General features: G+C 45.8%; 1 protein-coding gene across 1 annotated transcript in view; it reads right to left on the bottom strand.

Moving 5' to 3' along the window:
* Positions 1-21,179, bottom strand: part of LOC311123850 (FYVE, RhoGEF and PH domain-containing protein 1-like) — a gene marked incomplete at its 5' end in the record, with an annotated part of 35,836 nt that extends 14,657 nt beyond the window's left edge. Inside the window, 2 exons of the mRNA XM_084198071.1 lie at positions 19,242-19,380; positions 21,135-21,179. Coding sequence (XP_084054197.1) covers positions 19,242-19,380; positions 21,135-21,179 — 184 coding nt within the window. The remainder of the gene's footprint in view (positions 1-19,241; positions 19,381-21,134) is intronic.
* Positions 21,180-23,303: the final 2,124 nt, after the last annotated feature.

The raw sequence follows: 23,303 nt of genomic DNA on the forward strand, positions 1-23,303 counted from the left end.
AAGCTATCTTCTCCAGCCACCAGCACATGAAGTCCACCAGAATACTTGCAAGTTATTTTATTTTTTACCCCTTTTTCTCCCCAATTGGTAGTCATAGTCTTGTCCCATCGCTGCAACTCGGAGGAACCACCGTCCAGCTGGTGCCCTGGCCCGCCACAAGGAGTCGCTAGAGCACGATAGGACAAGGAAATCCCGGCCGGCCAAACCTTCGCCTAATCCGGACGACGCTGGGCCAGTTGTGCAGCGCCTCATGGGTCTCCTGGGCACGGCCGGCTGTGACACAGCCTGGGATCGAACCCAGGTCTGTAGTGACACCTCAAGCACTGCGATGCAGTGCCTTAGAAAGCTGCACCACTCGGGAGGCCTACTTGCAAGTATTCTAGTGTGACTGAGACCTCTCATTGTTTGGATTTTAAAAATCCAACCATTGTAATAGAAGGAGGCGGGGCTCAGGGGCTCTGTGTGGCTGTGGGTGATTGAGTGAGAAAGACACAGAGGAGAGCCAACCAGTAAAAGCGCAGCCCTCTTCATTACCGATGCATTGAGCCGACAACATCAAAGAGCCATTCCAGACTCTGAAATCAGGAAGACTTCAAGAGTTAGGTGTTAGCCAGAGATGTTCGATCGGGTTCAAGTCCGGGCTCTGGCTGGGCCACTCAAGTACATTCAGAGACTTGTCCCGAAGCCGCTCCTGTGTTGTCTTGGCTGTGTGCTTAGGGTCGTTGTCCTGTTGGAAGATAAACCTTCGCCCCAGTCTGAGGTCCTGAGCACTCTGGAGCAAGTTTTCATCAAGGATCTCTCTGTACTTTGCTCTGTTCATCTTTCCCTGAATCCTGACTAGTCTCCCAGTCCCTGCTGCTGAAAAACATCCCCACAGCATGATGCTGCCACCACCATGCTTCACCGTAGGGATGGTGCCAGGTTTCCTCCAGACTTGACGCTTGGCATTCAGGCCAAAGAGTTCAATATTGGTTTCATCAGACCAGAGAATCTTGTTTCTCATGGTCTGAGAGTCCTTCAGGTGCCTTTTGGCAAACTCCAAGCGGGCTGTCATGTGCCTTTTACTGAGGAGCGGCTTCCGTCTGGCCACTCTACCATAAAGGCCTGATTGGTGGAGTGCTGCAGAGATGGTTGTCCTTCTGGAAGGTTCTCCCATCTCCACAGAGGAACTCTGGAGCTCTGTCAGAGTGACCATCGGGTTCTTGGTCACCTCCCTGACCAAGGTCCTTCTCCCCCGATTGCTCAGTTTGGCCGGGCGGCCAGCTCTAGGAAGAGTCTTGGTGGTTCCAAACGTCTTCCATTTAAGAATGATGGAGGCCACTGTGTTCTTGGGGACCTTCAATGCTGCAGCATTTTTGTTGGTACCCTTCCCCAGATCTGTGCCTCGACACAATCCTGTCTCGGAGCTCTACGGACAATTTCTTCGACCTCGTGGCTTGGTTTTTGCTCTGACATGCACTGTCAACTGTGGAACCTTATATAGACTGGTGTGTGCCTTTCCAAATCATGTCCAATCAATTGAATTTACCACAGGTGGACTCCAATCAAGTTGTAGAAACATCTCAAGGATGATCAATGGAAACAGGATGCACCTGTCTTATGGCAAAGGGTCTGAATACTTAAATAAGGTATTTCTGTTTTTTATTTTTAATACATTTGAAAACATTTCTAAAAACCTGTTTTCGCTTTGTCATTATGGGGTATTGTGTGTAGATTGATGAGGGAAAACAATAATTTAATCAATTTTAGAATAAGGCTGTAACGTAACAAAATGTGGAAAAAGGGAAGGGGTCTGAATACTTTCCGAATGCACTGTAAAGTACCCAGCTGCTGGGTCAATCCCCCAACCCAATGTGCTGGGTTTATGTCACAATCCAACACACTGGGTTGTTTTAACCCAGCAATATAGTCTAATTTACCCAGCAGTTGAGTCAAGTGCTCAACCCAAGGCGCTGGGTTGAATTAACCCAATGCTGTGTTTTTCCCAATATTGCCCCAGCGCTAGGTCGTCGAAATTACCCAGCATTTTCTAGAGTAACGATAATTTTGGAAAAATAATATGAATTGCCATATTAGGCATAACTGAATTTCTACCAAAATATAAAAGAGTTTTCAGTAATTGTTTTCGGTATCCTAACTTTGTTTTGTGTTTTCTGATTGTTTCAGTGCATGCATTCAACAAGCTTTGGACAAAGGACTTCCACAGGGCCGCCATCTCCAAAGTTCACTCAAAAAGGCAATAGTTCTGAACTGGGTTTGATTTAGTTTTTGTTGTATTAATTATTACAATTTTGTTAATTATCTTTTAAACTTCCATTGCTTAATCTATTGCTCAGTTATCACTTGGCTCATGTAAATAATTATGTAGTTGTCCCTTTAAACATCCTAAGGTCAACATCCCCATTAGGGCTGACCCCATTTGGTCGACTGGTGGATTGTTTGGTCGACCGAGATTTCTTTGGTCGAGCAGTAGCAAAAAAATTATGATTGGCTCCTGTCTGAGTGGACTGATCCATTGTGGAGGCCTGTCTCAGTGGACTGATCCATTGTGGAGGCCTGTCTCAGTGGACTGATCCATTGTGGAGGCCTGTCTCAGTGGACTGATCCATTGTGGAGGCCTGTCTCAGTGGACTGATCCATTGTGGAGGCCTGTCTCAGTGGACTGATCCATTGTGGAGGCCGTGGGGATGGCACAGTCCATCAGTCTAAGACACGTGCTACTGAAATTGTACATGGTTATATTATGTAATTACAACGGTGCAACACAAATAAACCATTTATTATTTTATAACAAATGTGCTTTCTCCCTCGTTGGACAGTGGTCGCTGTCCTGCAACGCATCAGTGCGCTGTTGAATTGCCGCCTTTTCCTAGACCGTGTTGCTATGTGCATAATAGCAAAGTTAACCAGCATATTGGTGTTGAGAACAATGAGGCAGCAGCAGAGTTAGGAGAAAACAGCCCTTGCCTTAATTGTCTAAGAAAAGTTAGGAGAGAGGAAACCCCAACTTAATTAGGTCTATAATCAATAGCCTAACTGTTAAATGGGCCTGGCTTTAGATATCATCCATATCTACAGAAATAAGACAGATCCTGCTTCTGTTTCCTGTTTGAGTGTTTGTTTAATAGCCTACTGATTCCGTGAGCACCAAGCCTCAGGCAACAATTTAACAAATGTGCCTGTGTTTAATCTTTGCTGTGCTGTAATGAAGGCTTACACTTTTTTTTTGTTCGACCGGCTTCTCTGGTATTATTTATAATTGATTTAGTGTTGTTTACACTGTTCCAAATGGTGAGAAAAAAGTATATTTATAATAATAATAATAATAAGTCACGATCGTCGGATACAGAGGACCAAGGCGCAGCGTGGAAGGTGAACATATTTATTAAATAATGATACACGAACAAAAACAACAAATCGATACGTGACGTCCAAAGGTGCAAACCACCAACCTACACAGGAACAAGATCCCACAAACACTGTGGGAAAACTGGCTGCTTAAGTATGGTTCCCAATCAGAGACAACAAGCAACAGCTGATACACGTTGCCTCTGATTGAGAACCACACTGGCCAACATAGAACTACAAAACTAGAACGAAAAACAAATGAAAACTCACACCCTGGCTCAACATACTAGAGTCCCCAGAGCCAGGGCGTGACAGTACCCCCCCCCCAAAGGCGCGGACTCCGGCCGCGCCAACCAAACACCACAGGGGAGGGACCGGGTGGGCACTCCGCCTTGGCGGCGGAGCCGGCTCCGGGCATGATTCCCACTCCCTCTCCAACCCCCCAAAGTACCCCTGGTCCGGTCTGACCCTGCTGGCCGGAGCTGGACTGAACACCGGTGGAGCGGATTGCTCTAGCTCCGGCGTGGAGCAGCTGACCGGTGCCGGACCAGGCACCGGTGGAACAGGCACGGGCTGTGCCGGACTGACGACGCACACCACTGGCTTGGTGTAGGGAGCAGGAATAGGCCGAACCGGGCTGACGATGCGCACCATAGGCTTGGTGCGTGGAGCAGGAACAGGCCGGGCCGGGCTGACGATGCGCACCATAGGCTTGGTGCGTGGAGCAGGAACAGGCCGGGCCGGGCTGACGACGCGCACCACAGGCTCAATGCGAGGAACACGAACAGGCCGGACCGTACTGGGGACACACACCACTGGCCCTACGCAGGGATCAGGAACGGGCCGGACCGGACTGGTAACACACCCCAGTACCTCTCGCCGTGCCTCTACACTTTCCCTCTCCTCTGTGACCAGTGGCCCCCTTAACCTGGCGGCCTCCTCTGCAAACCCGCTGGACCGCTCTATCGCGGCCTCCTGCTGCCCCGTCGTCCACGGCGTGAGCCCCCCCCTAAAAAATGTCTGGGGGTCTCTCCTCCCCGTGGGCCAGGCCCAGTCGAGGTTGATGTCCTTTAGCGATAACTCTGGCGCTGGCTCCTGGACACGCTGCTTGGTCCAGTGTTGGTGGGATCTTCTGTCACGATCGTCGGATACAGAGGACCAAGGCGCAGCGTGGAAGGTGAACATATTTATTAAATAATGATACACGAACAAAAACAACAAATCGATACGTGACGTCCAAAGGTACAAACCTACACAGGAACAAGATCCCACAAACACTGTGGGAAAACTGGCTGCTTAAGTATGGTTCCCAATCAGAGACAACAAGCAACAGCTGATACACGTTGCCTCTGATTGAGAACCACACTGGCCAACATAGAACTACAAAACTAGAACGAAAAACAAATGAAAACTCACACCCTGGCTCAACATACTAGAGTCCCCAGAGCCAGGGCGTGACAGTACCCCCCCCCCAAAGGCGCGGACTCCGGCCGCGCCAACCAAACACCACAGGGGAGGGACCGGGTGGGCACTCCGCCTTGGCGGCGGAGCCGGCTCCGGGCATGATTCCCACTCCCTCTCCAACCCCCCAAAGTACCCCTGGTCCGGTCTGACCCTGCTGGCCGGAGCTGGACTGAACACCGGTGGAGCGGATTGCTCTAGCTCCGGCGTGGAGCAGCTGACCGGTGCCGGACCAGGCACCGGTGGAACAGGCACGGGCTGTGCCGGACTGACGACGCACACCACTGGCTTGGTGTAGGGAGCAGGAATAGGCCGAACCGGGCTGACGATGCGCACCATAGGCTTGGTGCGTGGAGCAGGAACAGGCCGGGCCGGGCTGACGATGCGCACCATAGGCTTGGTGCGTGGAGCAGGAACAGGCCGGGCCGGGCTGACGACGCGCACCACAGGCTCAATGCGAGGAACACGAACAGGCCGGACCGTACTGGGGACACACACCACTGGCCCTACGCAGGGATCAGGAACGGGCCGGACCGGACTGGTAACACACCCCAGTACCTCTCGCCGTGCCTCTACACTTTCCCTCTCCTCTGTGACCAGTGGCCCCCTTAACCTGGCGGCCTCCTCTGCAAACCCGCTGGACCGCTCTATCGCGGCCTCCTGCTGCCCCGTCGTCCACGGCGTGAGCCCCCCCCTAAAAAATGTCTGGGGGTCTCTCCTCCCCGTGGGCCAGGCCCAGTCGAGGTTGATGTCCTTTAGCGATAACTCTGGCGCTGGCTCCTGGACACGCTGCTTGGTCCAGTGTTGGTGGGATCTTCTGTCACGATCGTCGGATACAGAGGACCAAGGCGCAGCGTGGAAGGTGAACATATTTATTAAATAATGATACACGAACAAAAACAACAAATCGATACGTGACGTCCAAAGGTACAAACCTACACAGGAACAAGATCCCACAAACACTGTGGGAAAACTGGCTGCTTAAGTATGGTTCCCAATCAGAGACAACAAGCAACAGCTGATACACGTTGCCTCTGATTGAGAACCACACTGGCCAACATAGAACTACAAAACTAGAACGAAAAACAAATGAAAACTCACACCCTGGCTCAACATACTAGAGTCCCCAGAGCCAGGGCGTGACACAATTCTCCTTTTTCCTAGATCTCCTTCTTATTGTTGTTATTATGATCATCGTTATAATAATAAGTATTATCATTATCATTAGTAGGCTTAGTATAGCAGCCCTGTATAACCACCATGGAGCTGTAGGCCTAAGAGCACATCCTGTTTAGTCTTAATACTGTAACTTACTTAGGCCTATATTTTACTGTACTGTATCAATCAATCATTTATTCGTTCATGTCATCACACGAGTCATTCACGATGTGAAATGCAATCAAGCATTTTAGTTTTAAAATAACAGCCTCCCGAGTGGCGCAGCGGTCTAGGGCGCTGCATTACATTTACATTTACGGACTGATCCACAGGGCTTGAGGCGTAAGTACAGCCCCCGGGTTCGATCCCAGGCTGTGTCGCAGCCGGCCGCGACCGGGAGACCCATGAGGCGGCGCACAATTGGCCCAGCGTCGTCCGGGCTAGGGGAGGGTTTTTGCCGGCCAGGATGTCCTTGTCCCATCGCGCTCTAGCGACTCCTTGTGGCGGGCCGGGCGCAGTGCACGCTGACTTCGGTTCGCCAGCTGCACAGTGTTTCCTCCGACACATTGGTGCGGCTGGCTTCCGGGTTAAGCGATGCAGTGTGGCTTGGCGGGGTCGTGTTTTCGGAGGACACATGGCTCTCGACCTTCGCCTCTCCCGAGTCCGTACGGGAGTTGCAGCGATGGGACAAGACTGTAAACTACCAAGTGGGGAGAAAAAGGGGTACAAAATAATAATAGCAAAGCAACCATTGAATACTAAATAAACAATAAATAGGCCTAAACCGTTCCATTTCGGAAATTGCATTCACAAATGAATGCGACTGTTTTTAGTCTTCGCTGTAATAAAGGCTTTACAAAAAAAACATATTTTTTTACAACAGACGCTTATAATGTATCTAGTATTGTTTACATTGTTCAAAACGGTTATTATATTAAACGGAAAAGTATTTTTTAATCTAACTGTTCGGTACACATAATATTACGCAGCGCTCGCTCCTTCCCTTATTTTTCTTGATCTCCTGTATTTTCCACAACTAGTCACATTTATTCCACACATTACATTTACGTCATTTAGCAGATGCTCTTATCCAGAGCGACTTACATGAGCAATTAGGGTTAAGTGCCTTGCTTAAGGGCACGTCAACAGATTTTTCACCTAGTCGGCTCGGGGATTAGAACCAGCAACCTTTCGGTTACTGGCACAACACTCTTACCCACTAAGCCACCTGCCACATCTGACTTCCCCTTTACCTCCTGAGCAACCAGTAAACATTCCCCCCGTTACGGGTTTACTTTTCACATGTGACAGCATCTATTTTGCTGTCACATGTGTTACGGTGTTCAGAGTTATTGTTATAACCAATTTATTGATGCGTTTATGATATGCTTATAGGTCGGGCCTTATTGGTCACGTACATGCGAAGCATACATGTTGTTACGTAAAGAGAGCAAGGGTTGAGGGGATAGCGAATGCTTTTCCAAAACAAATGAGGGATTTCGGTAACATCATTTTTCAGTCAGAAATGGCTGTAATTATGTTGCAGCTTCAGGAACATGGACAGCGGTATATATACACTGTTGATGTGTGGTGGTCGCTGCACCAGAGAGGAGAGAGAGACAATGGGTGCTAGTCGAACAGTCACTCGCTGTCTTTTTTTTTTTTTACACAGTCTGAGCAAGTCTGAGCTAGGCTCGGCACAATCAAATCAATTTGTGTGTCTTAATTATTTCATCAAACAGTTAGCTTAAAGTATCAGATAAGCTCAGTGCATACAGTTGATTTGATTAAAACACATAGGACATGTCTATGTATGGAAAAATGCGTGTTACATTTTTTTTTGACCAATCGATTGGTCGAAAGAATAGACGACTCTTGGTTGACCAAGATATTTTTTTGGGTCGGGGACAGCCCTAATCCCCAGAGTGTTCACATTTCTCTCATGTTGTAGCTACATACAAATATTAAATAAACAATTTATTTGGGAAATATCCAGTCTTTGCTATTTTCTTCATTACCATGCTGATGATTTCAAGTTGTATTGGATTTATTTGTATCTGTTAAAGACGTTGAATACATGTTGTTCAGCTGGTTGAGAGAATGCAAAGAGTATGCAAAGCTGTCATCAAGGCTACTTTGAAGAATATAAAATATAAAATATATTTTGATTTGTTTAACACTTTTTTGGTTACTACATGATTCCATATGCGTTATTTCATAGTTCTGATGTCTTCACTATTATTAAAATAGTAAAAATAAAGAAAAACCCTTGAATGGGGCAGCAGGTAGCTTAGTGGTTAAGCGCGTTGTGCCGGTAACCGAAAGGTCGCTGGTTCTAATCCCCGAGCCGACTAGGTGAAAAATCCGTCGATGTGCCCTTAAGCAAGGCACTTAACCCTTATTGCTCCTGTAAGGTGCTCTGGATAAGAGCGGTCCAACCTGGGCCATCATGGAGTTACAGTCAAGCCTTCCAACTTCTCCTGTCTCACTCCTGTGCTGCCCATGAACCTTGGCACCCATGTTTTGAATCCCATTGTCTAGAACTCCCTTAAAATCTGGTCCCAATTCCAAAATCACTTTAGCCTTAAAAAAGCAAGCTGCTTCTCCCCATTAACATCTAATCATCTCTTCCCAGCGTCGCAGATTGACACAGCATTCCGGTTCTGGCATAGGAAAGGTCTGGTGTTTTTTGGGACCTATTTGTTGATAACACATTTGTCTCATTTGATACTCTGAGGGTTGACCATAAAATTCCCAATACCCACTTTTTTTTAAGATACCTGCAAACTCGCAGCTTTGCCAAAAAAACATTTCCCTTCATTTCCACTCGAGCACACTAAGTGTCCAGTCAAGAGGTGCTTAGATCTTAACACGTATCTGAAGGGCATAATCTCCAGATTATACAACATAATACAGAACATTAATCCGCCTTCCTTGGCAAATACTACATCTGCATGGGTGTAGAGCTACATGATGACATATAGCAACATAGTATTGAGCGTAACCACACCTCCTCATTTTGCATAAAGGCATGGGCTCATTCAGTTCAAAGTTTTGCACCGTCTCCATTACTCAAATGACAGATTGGCAAAAACATATATCCAAATGTTGACCCCAAGTGTTTTGAGATGCCACCAGAGTCCAGAGACTGTGGGACACATGTTCTGGTCATTCCAATCTCTGAGTGGCTTCTGGGACCCCATTTTGTTTAGGCATTTCTCACATACGTGTAATAAAATTGTTAGCCCCTGTCGTGTATTAGGATTATGCCTTTGTTAAATATTTTTCATGAAGAAATGGAATGTTGTTTATCTTAGTTCAAATGTAGCAGTTGGAGGGTGACGCCCCAGGGGGGATAGGTGATTGGACGAAAAAGGGAGCAACCCATTTATTGCCATTGTTTATAAGTAGGACCTAGACGAAGAGCGGGCAGAAGCATTCAGATTAATTTGGGAAGGTGCTTCTCCAGACACCGCGGGTCTGTAACTTATGCTGTAAACGCGTGATATTAATAAAAGCCTCTAATCACGGTGCAGCCTAAGCGGACTCTTTGTTGACAGCAATAATTGCCAGCATTCACCCGATACGACACCCCAATCCGTTCACTGCCATTTTTGCCTCAAACTACCCCTAGACCAGAATGCTACCACGCATCAGGCCAATGATAGTATTTGCCTCGCTGCTAGCTCGCCGCCTTGTCCTCTTTCACTGTAAGTCTGCAAAGCCGCCTTCCTTTACGCAGTGGGTTAAGGAGGTGATGTCATCTCTGCCTCTGGAGAAGGTTAGGTACACTGTGCATGGGTCCCGAGGGGTGGATGGGAGGGAGGGAGGGATTTTTTACTGCAACACTTTGCCACAAAACTAATTTGCATGTGAAAATATGAGCAAAATATGCGGCAAATTGGCCAAAGGTTTGCCACAACTGTTTGTCAGAAGCCTGTTTATTTGGTAAGAGAGCTACTTATTTACCTCAGCCTTCCTAGTCAGCTAGCTAGCTAGCCAGCCAATGTTATTTAACTAACATTAGCTAGCTAGCTAACTGTTATTGTAGCTTTCTGTTTGTATGTAGCTTGCAATTTAACGGCATCCCTCAAGGAGATTTTGTTTTATCTTTCCAACCAGGTGAAGTACTATGAAGGCACAACTGATCTCGACAAGAGGCACAACATTTGTAGGGGGGGCACAGGAATTCACAAATCAGGATAACGTTAAGCAGTTAACTTCTATTAGATCACTTGGAAGGATTTATTGTACAACCATTTTTCAACATAGCCAGCCAGATAGTTGGTCATCTACATGTTGCTAGCTACAGTATACATTTAGTTATATGTCTGTCATATTGAGGTATCTAGCTATAAGTAACCCTGATCAATCAAATGGATAGGTGTAAGCAAATATGGTAACTCCAACTGCCCTTAACTAGGTGTCTTCACTAGACAGACAGACAGACAGACAGACAGACAGACAGACAGACAGACAGACAGACAGACAGACAGACAGGCAGCCAGACAGACAGACAGGCAGGCAGGCAGGCAGGCAGACAGACAGACAGACAGACAGAGAGAGGAAGAAAGTAAAAATGAAAGGATGAACATGAGAGAGGGAGGTTGGAAGAGAGTGAAAGACAGAGAGAGAGATGGAGAGAGAGAGGGAGAGAGAAACAGAGAAAGACAACAGTGCAAATTTACTTAGACTAGTATTTCAACGACTCTTCTCTTCCAACTTGTTAGGCAATCACATGTACCTAACAGGGAAGGATGGCCAGCCACACAGGAGGGTTATTTTCACTAAGGAGGAGAAGGAGACCGTACTGATCGAGATGCATGCTGGCCATTTCGGAGTGAAGCGCATGATTGCCAAAATCAACCTACGCTTCTTCTGGTGTGGGATTCTCAAGGATGTGGACAGCTGGGCAAGTGAACATTTTGTTTTTCAATCACATTCTATTATATTTTGAAATTATTATGATTTCAATGAATGTCATATCAGAGCGCACACAATGTTTCAATTTGTCACTTTGTGCTTAAAGGTCAGTTCCTGTCTAGGCTGCCAGAGGTTTGAGAGGGTGAAGACTGTGGCGCAGGAGTTGAAGCCCATTTGTTGAAGTTGTTTCACCTGATGGCACATGATCGGTAAGTGTCACAATTTAAATTCTGTCCTGATAAGTTGTTTTGTAATGGTCGCTTTATTTGACCACAGCAGAGTTCAACATTATATAATGTGTGTGTGTGTCAGTATGCTAATGAATATGAAAATCTGCGTACTGTATGACACAGATACGGGTAAGAATAAAGTAATCTTCTCTCTAACACTTTAATTGTTAGGGGTGGACCTCAATCGGACCCTTCATGAAATCCAGGAACTGGCGTCTGACGGCGACCGATCACTTTAGCAAGCGGGTGGAGGCAACACCCATTAAGGTCAGTAAAGGAAGAGAATGTGCTTTACTCTAAAATTCCCTTCTGTAACCCATTAAAAAGGGTGCTTGGAACCAATAATTTATTTACGTTTTGTATGATACCCATCAAGGACGAGACTGGCGAGGCCACCTCCAAGGCGATGATGGACATCTTTAACACCCTGATCCTGAGGTCTCCTTGAGTTGTGAACTCTAGAACAAGGATATCATAGGCTATATTCTGTCGCTAACTATATAAATAGCCAAGTCTATTTACTGATGTGCGATTTTCTTTTAGACCAACCAAGCCTTGTTCAAGGACTGGGGGGGTGAAGCACCGGGTCTCTGCTGCGTATCATCCACAGACCAACGGTTTGTTTTAAGTTTTCTTTTTACAATTTGATCTTTATCCATGGTACATAATCGGACAGATTGTGAAGGCTGCCTTCGAGGACCACCTTCAGGCAAGGTCTGAGAAGGACGTGGAGGTTTTTGACCAGGTAAAAATGGTTGTCTGCTGTTAATTTATTTTCTGGCTCTCCAAGAGATATGTAAGAGATGTATTTGTAATCATATGACATATAATTGCATTTATTTCTGTTATTGATCAAGGTGAGACTGAACATGGACAAGACGCAGGAGAAGCAGAAGGAGACCTACCGGAGGAGAATCACTGGAGGAGAGCTACCGGAGGAGAAGCAGAAGGAGAGCCACTGGAGCAGAATCACTGGAGGAGAGCTACCGGAGGAGAAGCAGAAGGAGAGCTACCGGAGGAGAATCACTGGAGGAGAGCTACCGGAGGAGAATCACTGGAGGAGAGCTACCGGAGGAGAATCAGAAGGAGAGCTACTGGAGGAGATTTTCACTGGAGGAGAATCACTGGAGGAGAGCTACCGGAGGAGAATCACTGGAGGAGAGCTACCGGAGGAGAATCAGAAGGAGAGCTACCGGAGGATTAATCACTGGAGGAGAACTACCGGAGGAGCATCACTGGAGGAGAGCTACCGGAGGAGAATCAGAAGGAGAGCTACCGGAGGAGAATCAGAAGGAGAGCTACCGGAGGATATTTTCACTGGAGGAGAGCTACCGGAGGAGAATCACTGGAGGAGAGCTACCGGAGGAGAATCAAGAAGGGGGACCAAGTGCTTCGACATCCGGGAGAATGACTTGGTTTGGAAGAAGGACGAAAGGAAGGCGAGACCTGGGAAACCTCGCTGCTCTTTCGCTCCTAGCTGGGGTCAACATCCATTAATGTGAATATTAAAATCTCAGATAATAACTATTTGCGTTTGCACACAAAATAACCTGAAGCTAGTTTTAGTTTTCCTAACACTGATATTCTTCTCATTATGTCTTCCTAGGGTTACCTCGGTGGAAGCCAACAACATTCTCCAGTTGGAACATTTGGACGGTCGACCACTGAAAGCCCTGACATTTGAGAAAGCAAGAAATTGTAGTCATGCTGAGCTTATAAAAATGTACCTCTACAATTTACCTCTCCGAATGACTTTAGGACCATCGACTGTCCGAGACACCCAGGAGGTATCCCATCCACCAGAGCCAGTGAGTTCGGATCAATCGGACTGGAGGAACAGGGCCAGGTAAGTCCAGTCACTGGACTAGAAGACACTAGTGTCTAACAGGGGAAGGTCATCCTTCCGTCACACTCCTGGTTAGACAATTTTACAATTGATCATTGTTCAAGCTCTTTTGCAGGTGCAGCATCCAGGAGTGGGACGCCTCCCTGCGGTGGGCAGCATTGCCATGCTCTCAGCAGTACCAACACTGGCCCAGGGGTTAGTCCAGATAGTCCATCTCAAGGCTAAAGTTACATAAATGTAACTTGTATTTCATGATTTGAAGCAGAATTGAGTGAATATTGCATTACGTTTAAAAAAATTAAAATTCAATTTAATTGAATATTCAAATGCAATATTTATATATTCAGTTTCAATATGGTAGATATTGCATTCATTGTCTGTGTATCAAGTTTACAAACTATAATTTCAAGTTTATCAAAGTTTCATATATTCAACTTCTCAGATGCATCCAGATTCAGTTTCAAATTCAGTTCTGTAAATTCAGATTCAAAACCAGAGACAAATAAAATAAAATAAAATACAACAGGTGTAGACCTTACAGTGAAATGCTTACTTACAAGCCCTTAACCAACAATGCAGTTTTAAGAAAAATAAGAGTTAAGGAAATATTTACTAAATAAACTAAAGTAAAAAATAAACTAATAAGTAACACAATAAAATAACAATAACGAGGCTATATACAGGGGGTACCGGTACCGAGTCAATGTGCGGGAGTACAGGTTAGTCGAGGTAATTGAGGTAATATGTACATGTAGATAGGGGTGAAGTGACTATGCAAAGATAATAAACAGTGAGTAGCAGCAGCGTAAATAAAGGCGGGGGGGGGGGGTGGGGGGGTCAATGCGAATAGTCTGGGTAGCCATGATTAGATGTTCAGGAGTCTTATGGCTTGGGGGTAGAAGCTGTTAAGGAGCCTCTTGGACCTAGACTTGGCGCTCCGGTACCGCTTACCATGCGTTAGCAGAGAGAACAGTCTATGACTAGCGTAGCTGGAATTTTTAGGGCCTTCCTCTGACACCGCCTGGTATATAGGTCCTGGATGGCAGGAAGCTTGGCCCCGGTGATGTACTGGGCCATATGCACTACCCTCTGTAGCGCCTTGTGGTCGGATGCCGAGCAGTTGCCATACCAGGCGGTGATGCAACCAGTCAGGATGCTCTCGATGGTGCAGCTGTAGAACTTTTTGAGGATCTGAGGACCCATGCCAAATCTTTTCAGTCTCCTGAGGGGGAATAGGCTTTGTTGTGCCCTCTTCACGACTGTCTTGGTGTGTTTGGACCATGATAGTGTGTTGGTGATGTAGCCACCAAGGAACTTGAAGCTCTCGACCTGCTCCACTAAAGCCCCGTTGATGAGAATAGGGGTGTGCTCGGCCCTCCTTTTCCTGTAGACCACGATCATCTCCTTTGTCTTGATCACGTTGAGGGAGAGGTTGTTGTTCTGGCACCACACTGCCAGGTCTCTGACCTCCTCCCTATAGGCCCGTCAGGAAGTCAAGGATCCAGTTGCAGAGGGAGGTGTTTAGTCCCAGGGTCCTTAGCTTAGTGGTGAGCTTTGAGGGCACAATGGTGTTGAACACTGAGCTGTAGTCAATTAACAGCATTCTCACGTAGGTGTTCCTTTTGTCCAGGTGGGAAAGGGCAGTGTGGAGTGCAATAGAGATTACATCGTCTGTGGATCTGTTGGGGTGGTATGTGAATTGAAGTGGGTCTAGGGTTTCTGGGATGATGGTGTTGATGTGAGCCATGACCAGCCTTTCAAAGCCCTTCATGGCTACAGACGTGAGTGCTAAGGGTCGGTAGTCATTTAGGCAGGTTACGTTGGTGTTCTTGGGCACAGGGACTATGGTGGTCTGCTTGAAACATGTAGATATTACAGACTTGTTCAGGGACAGGTTGTAAATGTCAGTGAATACACTTGCCAGTTGGTCAGCGCATGCTCTGAGTACACGTCCTGGTAATCCGTCTGGCCCTGCGGCCTTGTGAATGTTGACCTGTTTAAAGGTCTTACTCACATCGGCTACGGCGAGCATGATCACACAGTCGTCCGGAACAGCTGGTGCTCTCATGCATGCTTCAGTGTTGCTTGCCTCGAAGAATGCATATAAGTCATTTAGCTTCTAATGTGGTCAACATCCTAGTACTACTACTTTGCCAGCCAAGAAAAGCCAGGAAAAGTAGAGGAGAACAGATGGAATTAAACGCTCACTGTGGTAAACAGAAGCTTCTGGCTATTTCAGAAGCCAACGTGGCATGTTTCCTTTATTTTCTTCCTATGAATTTGGATCTAGCATTTGAACCGTTTGGCTATAAGCTATTATGACCCCATTGCTGAAAGCTGAGACTCTCCGTAATATGGATGTGTCTTCTGTTCCCCTCTATGATGATCACAGGCCACGTTAGAAGGGAGTGAGGTGGCAAAGTACCAGGATGTTGTCTCTGGTTTTGAATCTGAATTTACAGAACTGAATTTGAATGCATCTGAGAAGTTGAATATATGAAACTTTGATAAACTTTAAATTATAGTTTGTAAACTTGATACAAAGACAACGAATGCAATATCTACCATATTGAAACTGAATATATAAATATATAACATTGAATTAGAAAATTGAATGTAATATTCACTAAATTCAGTTTCAATTCATGAAACAAGTTATGTTTATGAATTCAATGATTCAATTTGTGCATTACAAATTGAAAAATATGAAATTCAAATTCAATATCCTAATAGATATTCAAAATTATGGAATTCAAATACAATTTCTGTTGCCACTGAATACCCTTCTCCATAGCCATTAATATTTTGTGCCCAATTCCAAATCCAACTTTAGGCCAGGGTTGGTTTGGAACTGGACATTGGTTTCTAGTTGGTGTTTGCATATCTAGAGGTTCTAGATTTGTGTAAGTAGTAATATGGCAGAAGTGTCCCGGAGCCAATTACACAGCAGGGTTGAGTCATCACCATAATGATACACCTATCCAAGCCCCATCGGCTCAAACACTGAAAAGATAGATAGGGCCTTAATTAAACTGCGTAGGAAATAATTTTAAAAAATACACTTGTCTTGGCCACATATTTAGCAGATGTTATTGCGGGTGCAGCGAAATATAACTTCCAACTAAACCAGGCCCATGTTATTGAACATTAAGTCACTTCCAGCTAAACCAGGCCCATGTTATTGAACATTAAGTAACTTCCAGCTAAACCAGGCCCATGTTATTGAACATTAAGTGTACTTCCAGCTAAACCAGGCCCATGTTATTGAACATTAAGTAACTTCCAGTGCCCTTCTCCATCTCTGGACACCTCCTTCCATCCCTCACCACCCTCATCAACCCCACTGATGTCATAAATTACAGACAGGTATCCTTTTTTTTTCTGTCTGACATTAACATTTTTGCATTTCTGATCAAACATTTTATTTAAATTAAATCATTCAATAACTGTATTTTTACATACGTGATCTACCTGTAACCTGTGTGTTTGCTTGTTTCCGTCTCTGTCTCCTCCCCTGTTCCCTTTAGCTCTGCTCCTGTTTTCCAGGACCTAGGGGTTCTGCCCAACACCCAGACCTGCTCCCTTTAACTCTGCTCCTGTTCTCCAGGACCTTGGGGTTCTGCCCAACACCCAGACCTGTTCCCTTTAACTCTGCTCCTGTTCTCCAGGACCTTGGGGTTCTGCCCAACACCCAGACCTGTTCCCTTTAGCTCTGCTCCTGTTCTCCAGGACCCAGGGGTTCTGCCCAACACCCAGACCTGCTCCCTTTAGCTCTGCTCCTGTTCTCCAGGACCTAGGGGTTCTGCCCAACACCCAGACCTGCTCCCTTTAACTCTGCTCCTGTTCTCCAGGACCTTGGGGTTCGGCCCAACACCCAGACGTGGATCCACCTGATGTCCTCCGTTACCAACCTCCCTCTCCAACGTTTCATTACATCATCTAGAGCTACTGTTACCGTCATGTTGTCATTATCTGATAAGAACGTTTTCTTGCTCTCTCATACTGTGCACATAATATGTGAGATACACAGATGAACTAAAAACACTAGCACTGCAAAAACACTCAGAACAAAGAGAGCAGCAGTGCCTGGACTTCCCAGTCTCCCTCTCCGAGGCCTCCTTCCGAGACTGGCTGCCTGTTGAGAACAAGTGACAGGCAGAACCTCCCACCCACACAGCGACCCCCTCCTCTCTATTACACACACCAGAATTCAGTATTTCAGTCTATGATTACCATGTGAGTGTACAAAAAAAATTAATTAATGACACACCTGTACCACAATAATCTTAAATATTGCCAGGTTGGTTTTCACATCTGTTTCACAAGGTGTTCATTGTTGTAAATTGTAACGTATCCCTTGACGGTATTTGTTAGTTCAACATTATTCATTGTTGTATCCTTGAACCTACAGTAGGTACATATATATTTCAACCACAAGGGTGTGCTAATGAGCTATGGGAGATAGATTTTTACAAAATCATAATAGAGAACTACTGAAATAATACTTTTTCAGTGAAGACAAGACATGAGGAGGGGATGCTCAAAATAAAAACATGGCAGCCAGACAAGCCAGTGTATATATCAAATGGATTTGCATATGAATGGAGTGGAAATTAGCTGACTTTCTGATCTGTAAGGTAAGTAACATTAATGTGTCAAGCAGATTACACGTCTTCTTTGCTATTTCTGCAACGTTTAAGACATGGATTTCATGTTGTTGAAATGTTAAAAGGTGCAATATGCAGAAATTGCTCCGCCATTTCCTGGTTGCTAAAATTCGAATAATTTTTGTTTATACATTAACATTTACATTTTAGTAATTTTAGCAGACGCTCTTATCCAGAGCGACTTACAGTTAGTGAATGCATACATGTATTTTTTTTGATATTTTTTTATACTGGCCCCCCGTGGGAAACGAACCCACATCCCTGCCGGCCAAACCCTCCCCTACCTTGGACGACGCTGGACCAATTGTGCACCGCCCATGGGTCTTATGTGACAAAACAAGCAATGCATAGTGTAGAGAATCATTGTACAATCTAAACTGCTGTAAAATATATTTTCAATAACCAAACATATTGTATTTTCAGCAGTTTGAAGCTGCTGTACAAAACCGAATGTAAAAGACGCAAAAAACGAAACTTAAAGAACAGGAAGCACATAGAACAGATCTACCGCTTCTTAGACTTGCCTTTCAATGAGAATGACAGATCTATAACACATTTCTATGTGAATTCGGTCAGGTCGCTCAAAAAGTTACATATCGCAAGGTACCCAAAAGTACTGTAGTTTGAAGTAGTTTTTTAAAATCTTATTAGCTAAAAAAATCTCATTTAAACAGTGAAATTGTCGCGGAAATCAGCTTTGTTTACATAGTGGGGATGAATATAATGTAATTATTTTCATCCCCGCTATGTATGGTCCTCTGTAGCTCAGCTGGTAGAGCACGGCGCTTGTAACGCCAAGGTAGTGGGTTCGATCCCCAGGACCACCCATACACAAAAATGTATGCACACATGACTGTAAGTCACTTTGGATAAAAGCATCTGCTAAATGGCATATTATTATTAATTCAGGCTCCAAAATTAGACGCATTAGGTCATCATAGCGTTGTGATGCAGGGGGGGGACACTATTTGGCATGACAGGCCAGTCTTGCATCTGTGACATAATGGCTTCTGTGACAGCATTTGGCAGCACCATTGAGGGCTTTCTCTATTTTAAAGTGGTTCATTTCTTCTTCTACTACTTCTATGAGTCTGTAAACAAACTGAAAAGGGTGCATACTGCCACCTGGAGGGTGTTGTTTGAACAGGTATAACATTTCGGTTGCTGGCACAGCGCTCTTAACCACTAAGCTACCTGCTGCCCCGGTTGGTGATTTAATGCCACCTGGAGGGTGTTGTTTGAACAAGTATAACGCCCCGGTTGGTGATTTACTGCCACCTGGAGGGTGTTGTTTGAACAAGTATAACGCCCCGGTTGGTGATTTAATGCCACCTGGAGTTATGGAAAGTTTGTTTAGGACCCTTTCTGTTGACCTGGATCTTCATTAATTCAGGTCCCAACCAGTTGACTACTTCAAAATAGTCAAAGCCCTTAATGTGTGCGATGTGAAGGGTGTGTGTGCGATGTGAAGGGTGTGTGTGTGTGTGTGTGTGTGTGTGTGTGTGTGTGTGTGTGTGTGTGTGTGTGTGTGTGTGTGTGTGTGTGTGTGTGTGTGTGTGTATGTGTAGTGGTGCGCGACGCAGGGCCGGGATCGGCTCACACACTCACTCTGTGCGTCTTTAAAGTCATCGTGGTCGTCAGGTAGGCGGTGCAGGTAATCTTTCAGCAGCAGCTCGTAGCGAGGGATCCTCTGAACCGGCTCCAACATGTGGTGCTGTAAGGTCAGGTTACCACAGCGATCCTCTCTCTGAGGGACACACACACACCAAGATATGAGAGATAAACACCCACACCCTACATAAACACAGAGCGGACAGAGAGAATATCTACACTGAGTGGACAAAACATTAAGGACACCTTCCTAATGTTGAGTTGCACCCTTTTTTGCCCTCAGACAGCCTCAATTCGTCGGGGGGCATGGACTCTACAAGGTGTCGAAAGCGTTCCACAGGGATGCTGGCCCATGTTGACTCCAATGCTTCCCACAGTTGTGTCAAGTTGGCTGGATGTCCTTTGGGTGGTGGACCATTGTTGATACACACGGGAAACTGTTGAGCGTGAAAAAACAGTGTGTCTGCCACCTACTACCGTACCCCGTTCAAAGGCACTTCAATATTTTGTCTTGCCCACTCACCCTCTGAATGGCACACATACACAACCCATGTCTCAATAGTCTCAAGGTATAACCATCCTTCTTTAACCTGTCTCCTCCCCTTCATCTACACCAGGGTTCCCCAACTGGCGGCCCGCGGTTTCATTTAGCCCCCCAAGTTTTCTGAACAAAAAAATGATATACAGTGCATTCAGAAAGTATTCAGACCCCTTGACTTTCTCCACATTTTGTTACGTTACAGCCTCATTCTAAAATGGATTCAATTAAGAAGGGGAGAAGGGCTTTGGTCAGGGAGGTGACCAAGAACCCGATGGTCACTCTGACAGAGCTCCAGAGTTCCTCTGTGGAGATGGGAGAACCTTACAGAAGGACAACCATCTCTGCAGCACTCCACCAATCAGGCCTTTATGGTAGAGTGGCCAGACGGAAGCCACTCCTCAGTAAAAGGCACATGACAGCCCGCTTGGAGTTTGCCAAAAGGCACCTAAAGGACTCAGACCATGAGAAACAAGATTCTCTGGTCTGATGAAACCAAGATTGAACTCTTTGGCCTGAATGCCAAGCGTCACGTCTGGAGGAAACCTGGCACCATCCCTACGGTGAAGCATGGTGGTGGCAGCATCATGCTTTGGGGATGTTTTTTCAGCGACAGGGACAGGGAGACTAGTCAGGATCGAGGGAAAGATGAATGGAGCAAAGTACAGAGACATCTTTGATGAAAACCTGCTCCAGAGCACTCAGGTCCTCAGACTGGGGTGAAGGTTCACCGTCCAACAGGACAACGATCCTAAGCACACAGCCAAGACAACGCAGGAGTGGCTTCGGGACAAGTCTCTGACTGTCCTTGAGTGGCCCAGCCAGACCCCGGACTTGAACCCGATCAAACATCTCTGGAGAGACCTGAAAATAGCTGTGCAGCAACGCTCCCCATCCAACCTGACAGAGCTTGAGAGGATCTGCACAGAAGAATGGGAGAAACTCCCCAAATACAGGTGTGCCAAGCTTGTAGCGTCACACCCAAGAAGACTCGAGGCTGTAATCGCTGCCAAAGGTGCTTCAACAAAGTACTGAGTATTTATTTAAATGTGATATTTCATTATTTGTATTTTATTATGCAAAGAAAAATGTAAACCTGTTTTTGCTTTGTCATTATGGGGTATTGTGTGTAGATTGATGAGCGGAAAAAAGTACAATTGAATCCATTTTAGAGCAAGGCTTTAACCTAACAAAATGTGGAAAAAGTCAAGGGGTCGGAATACTTTCACATTGTAGGTTTCCACAATACATCCTGAGGAGTCCCACATTAAAGAGGAGCCTCCATAGACTACATATCAGCATCTATTTCTATGGGGAGCCACAACCTCCGACAGACAGCAGGGCAATAGTACATAGCTGCTGGTGGTTCTTATCTGATTGATCAGGTCTGTGGTCATGTTAGTATTCAGTAACAGTGAGCTCTGAGCAGGGTGTTTGAAGTAGGAGCAATCCTCTGTCTACTAGGACATTAGTATTCTACTGGTTGCTCTTTCTAACACCCTGAGCTACCACTCATATTAACCTGAATAGGTCCCAGTCCCAACACCCTGAGCTACCACTCATATTAACCTGAATAGGTCCCAGTCCCAACACCCTGAGCTCCCACTCATATTAACCTGAATAGGTCCCAGTCCCAATACCCTGAGCTACCACTCATATTAACCTGAATAGGTCCCAGTCCCAACACCCTGAGCTCCCACTCATATTAACCTGAATAGGTCCCAGTCCCAACACCCTGAGCTCCCACTCATATTAACCTGAATAGGTCCCAGTCCCAATACCCTGAGCTACCACTCATATTAACCTGAATAGGTCCCAGTCCCAACACCCTGAGCTATCATATTAACCTGAATAGGTCCCAGTCCCAACACCCTGAGCTCCCACTCATATTAACCTGAATAGGTCCCAGTCCCAACACCTACAGTGAGGGAAAAAAGTATTTGATCCCCTGCTGATTTTGTACGTTTGCCCACTGACAAAGACATGATCAGTCTATAATTGTAATGGTAGGTTTATTTGAACAGTGAGATACAGAATAACAACAAAAAAATCACTGATGTAGTGTTCGGTTAGTTCGGGAGAGGTCGGGAGAGGTCGTGTTTTTCTCTAGCTGGAGGTAAGCAGGAGGTAAGCTTCTCATATGGTGTTGAGTAAAGCTTAACCATGTATTAGATCGTAGGTAGGTAGTTAGCTGTAGTTAGGTATTGTATTTATTATAGGTTAGTATTGTTGTTATTGTAGGTTTCCGTAGGTAATTGTAGGTTAGTATCGAAGCACGAGGCTAGCTAGCTAGCGGGTAGCTACTGGTAATGATTAGCAACGCTGGAGAGCTGTTTCCTATGTTAATGTGCTGCTAGCCAACGTTTAATTTTTTGCTGCGTTATGCGTTATGAAAGGAACTAGACACGGACATGAATTATCTGTTTAGTGTGCTAACACACTCTTGGCAGTTTGTTGTAACCAAGTATTGGTGCTAAATTGTGTGTTAATGGATGCTAGCTTGCTAGTTGGCTACGGCGTCATAGCTAGGCATCGTGGGTTGTTGTGGGTAGTTACTGTGTCTTGGCAGTGTCTTCGGCCGTGCCGGCTGTAGCACGAAGCGAGCTAACTAGCTGTTTTTCGAACAGAGTCAGAGTCAACACAGTAGCCATTGTGTGCCGGGTGTAGCACGAAGCTAGCTAGCTAGCCGTTCTTCAAACAAAGTCAACACAGTGGCTATTGCTAGCTACCCAACACGACCAGCTGACTGTACTGTAGTAGCTAACTACAATATACTTGTCCTAGCTAGCCAACGTCTAATCATTGCTGCGTCATGAAAGGAACTTGACACAGACACGAATGATCTGTTTAGTGTGTTATCACACTATTGGTGGTTTGTTGTGACCAAGTGTTGGTGCTAAACGGTGTGTTATTGTTATTGGATGCTAGCTTGCTAGTTAGCTATGGTGTCATAGTTAGCTAGCTGAACAAAGTGGGTTGAGTCTATTCCTTTAAACATTGAACCGCTGTGGTTCACAACAATTCTGATTTCTAAAGGTGGAAGTTGGGAGAGTTTTTGTTCGGGTGGTTCAGTGAAACAATTTTAGTTTCTGAGGTAGAAGTTTTTGGTGAGGGAGGCCCTGCTCTCTCCTCTCCCAGATGCTTAACTCATTTCATTCCGATCTCCTCTGCATTTTTGTAGCCATTTGCTACAGCCTGTCAACTATGCCTCTGCCTATCCCTGTTCTCTCCTCTCTGCACAGGCTACACAAACGCACCACACCGCGTGGCTGCTGCCTCTCTAACCTGGTGGTCCCTGCACGCACCACCCACGTGGAGTTCCAGGTCGCAGGCAGCCTCTGGAACTGCCGTTCTGCTGCCAACAAAGCTGACTTCATCCCAGCCTATGCCAACCTCCAGTCCCTCGACTTCCTGGCGCTGACGGAAACATGGATCACCACTGAAAACACTGCTACTCCTACTGCTCTCTCCTCGTCTGACCATGTGTTCTCGCATACCCCGAGAGCATCTGGTCAGAGGGG

The sequence above is a fragment of the Coregonus lavaretus genome, assembly GCF_964263955.1.
Source record: "Coregonus lavaretus genome assembly, contig: HAP1_SCAFFOLD_421, whole genome shotgun sequence".
Taxonomy (NCBI): Eukaryota; Metazoa; Chordata; class Actinopteri; order Salmoniformes; family Salmonidae; genus Coregonus; species Coregonus lavaretus.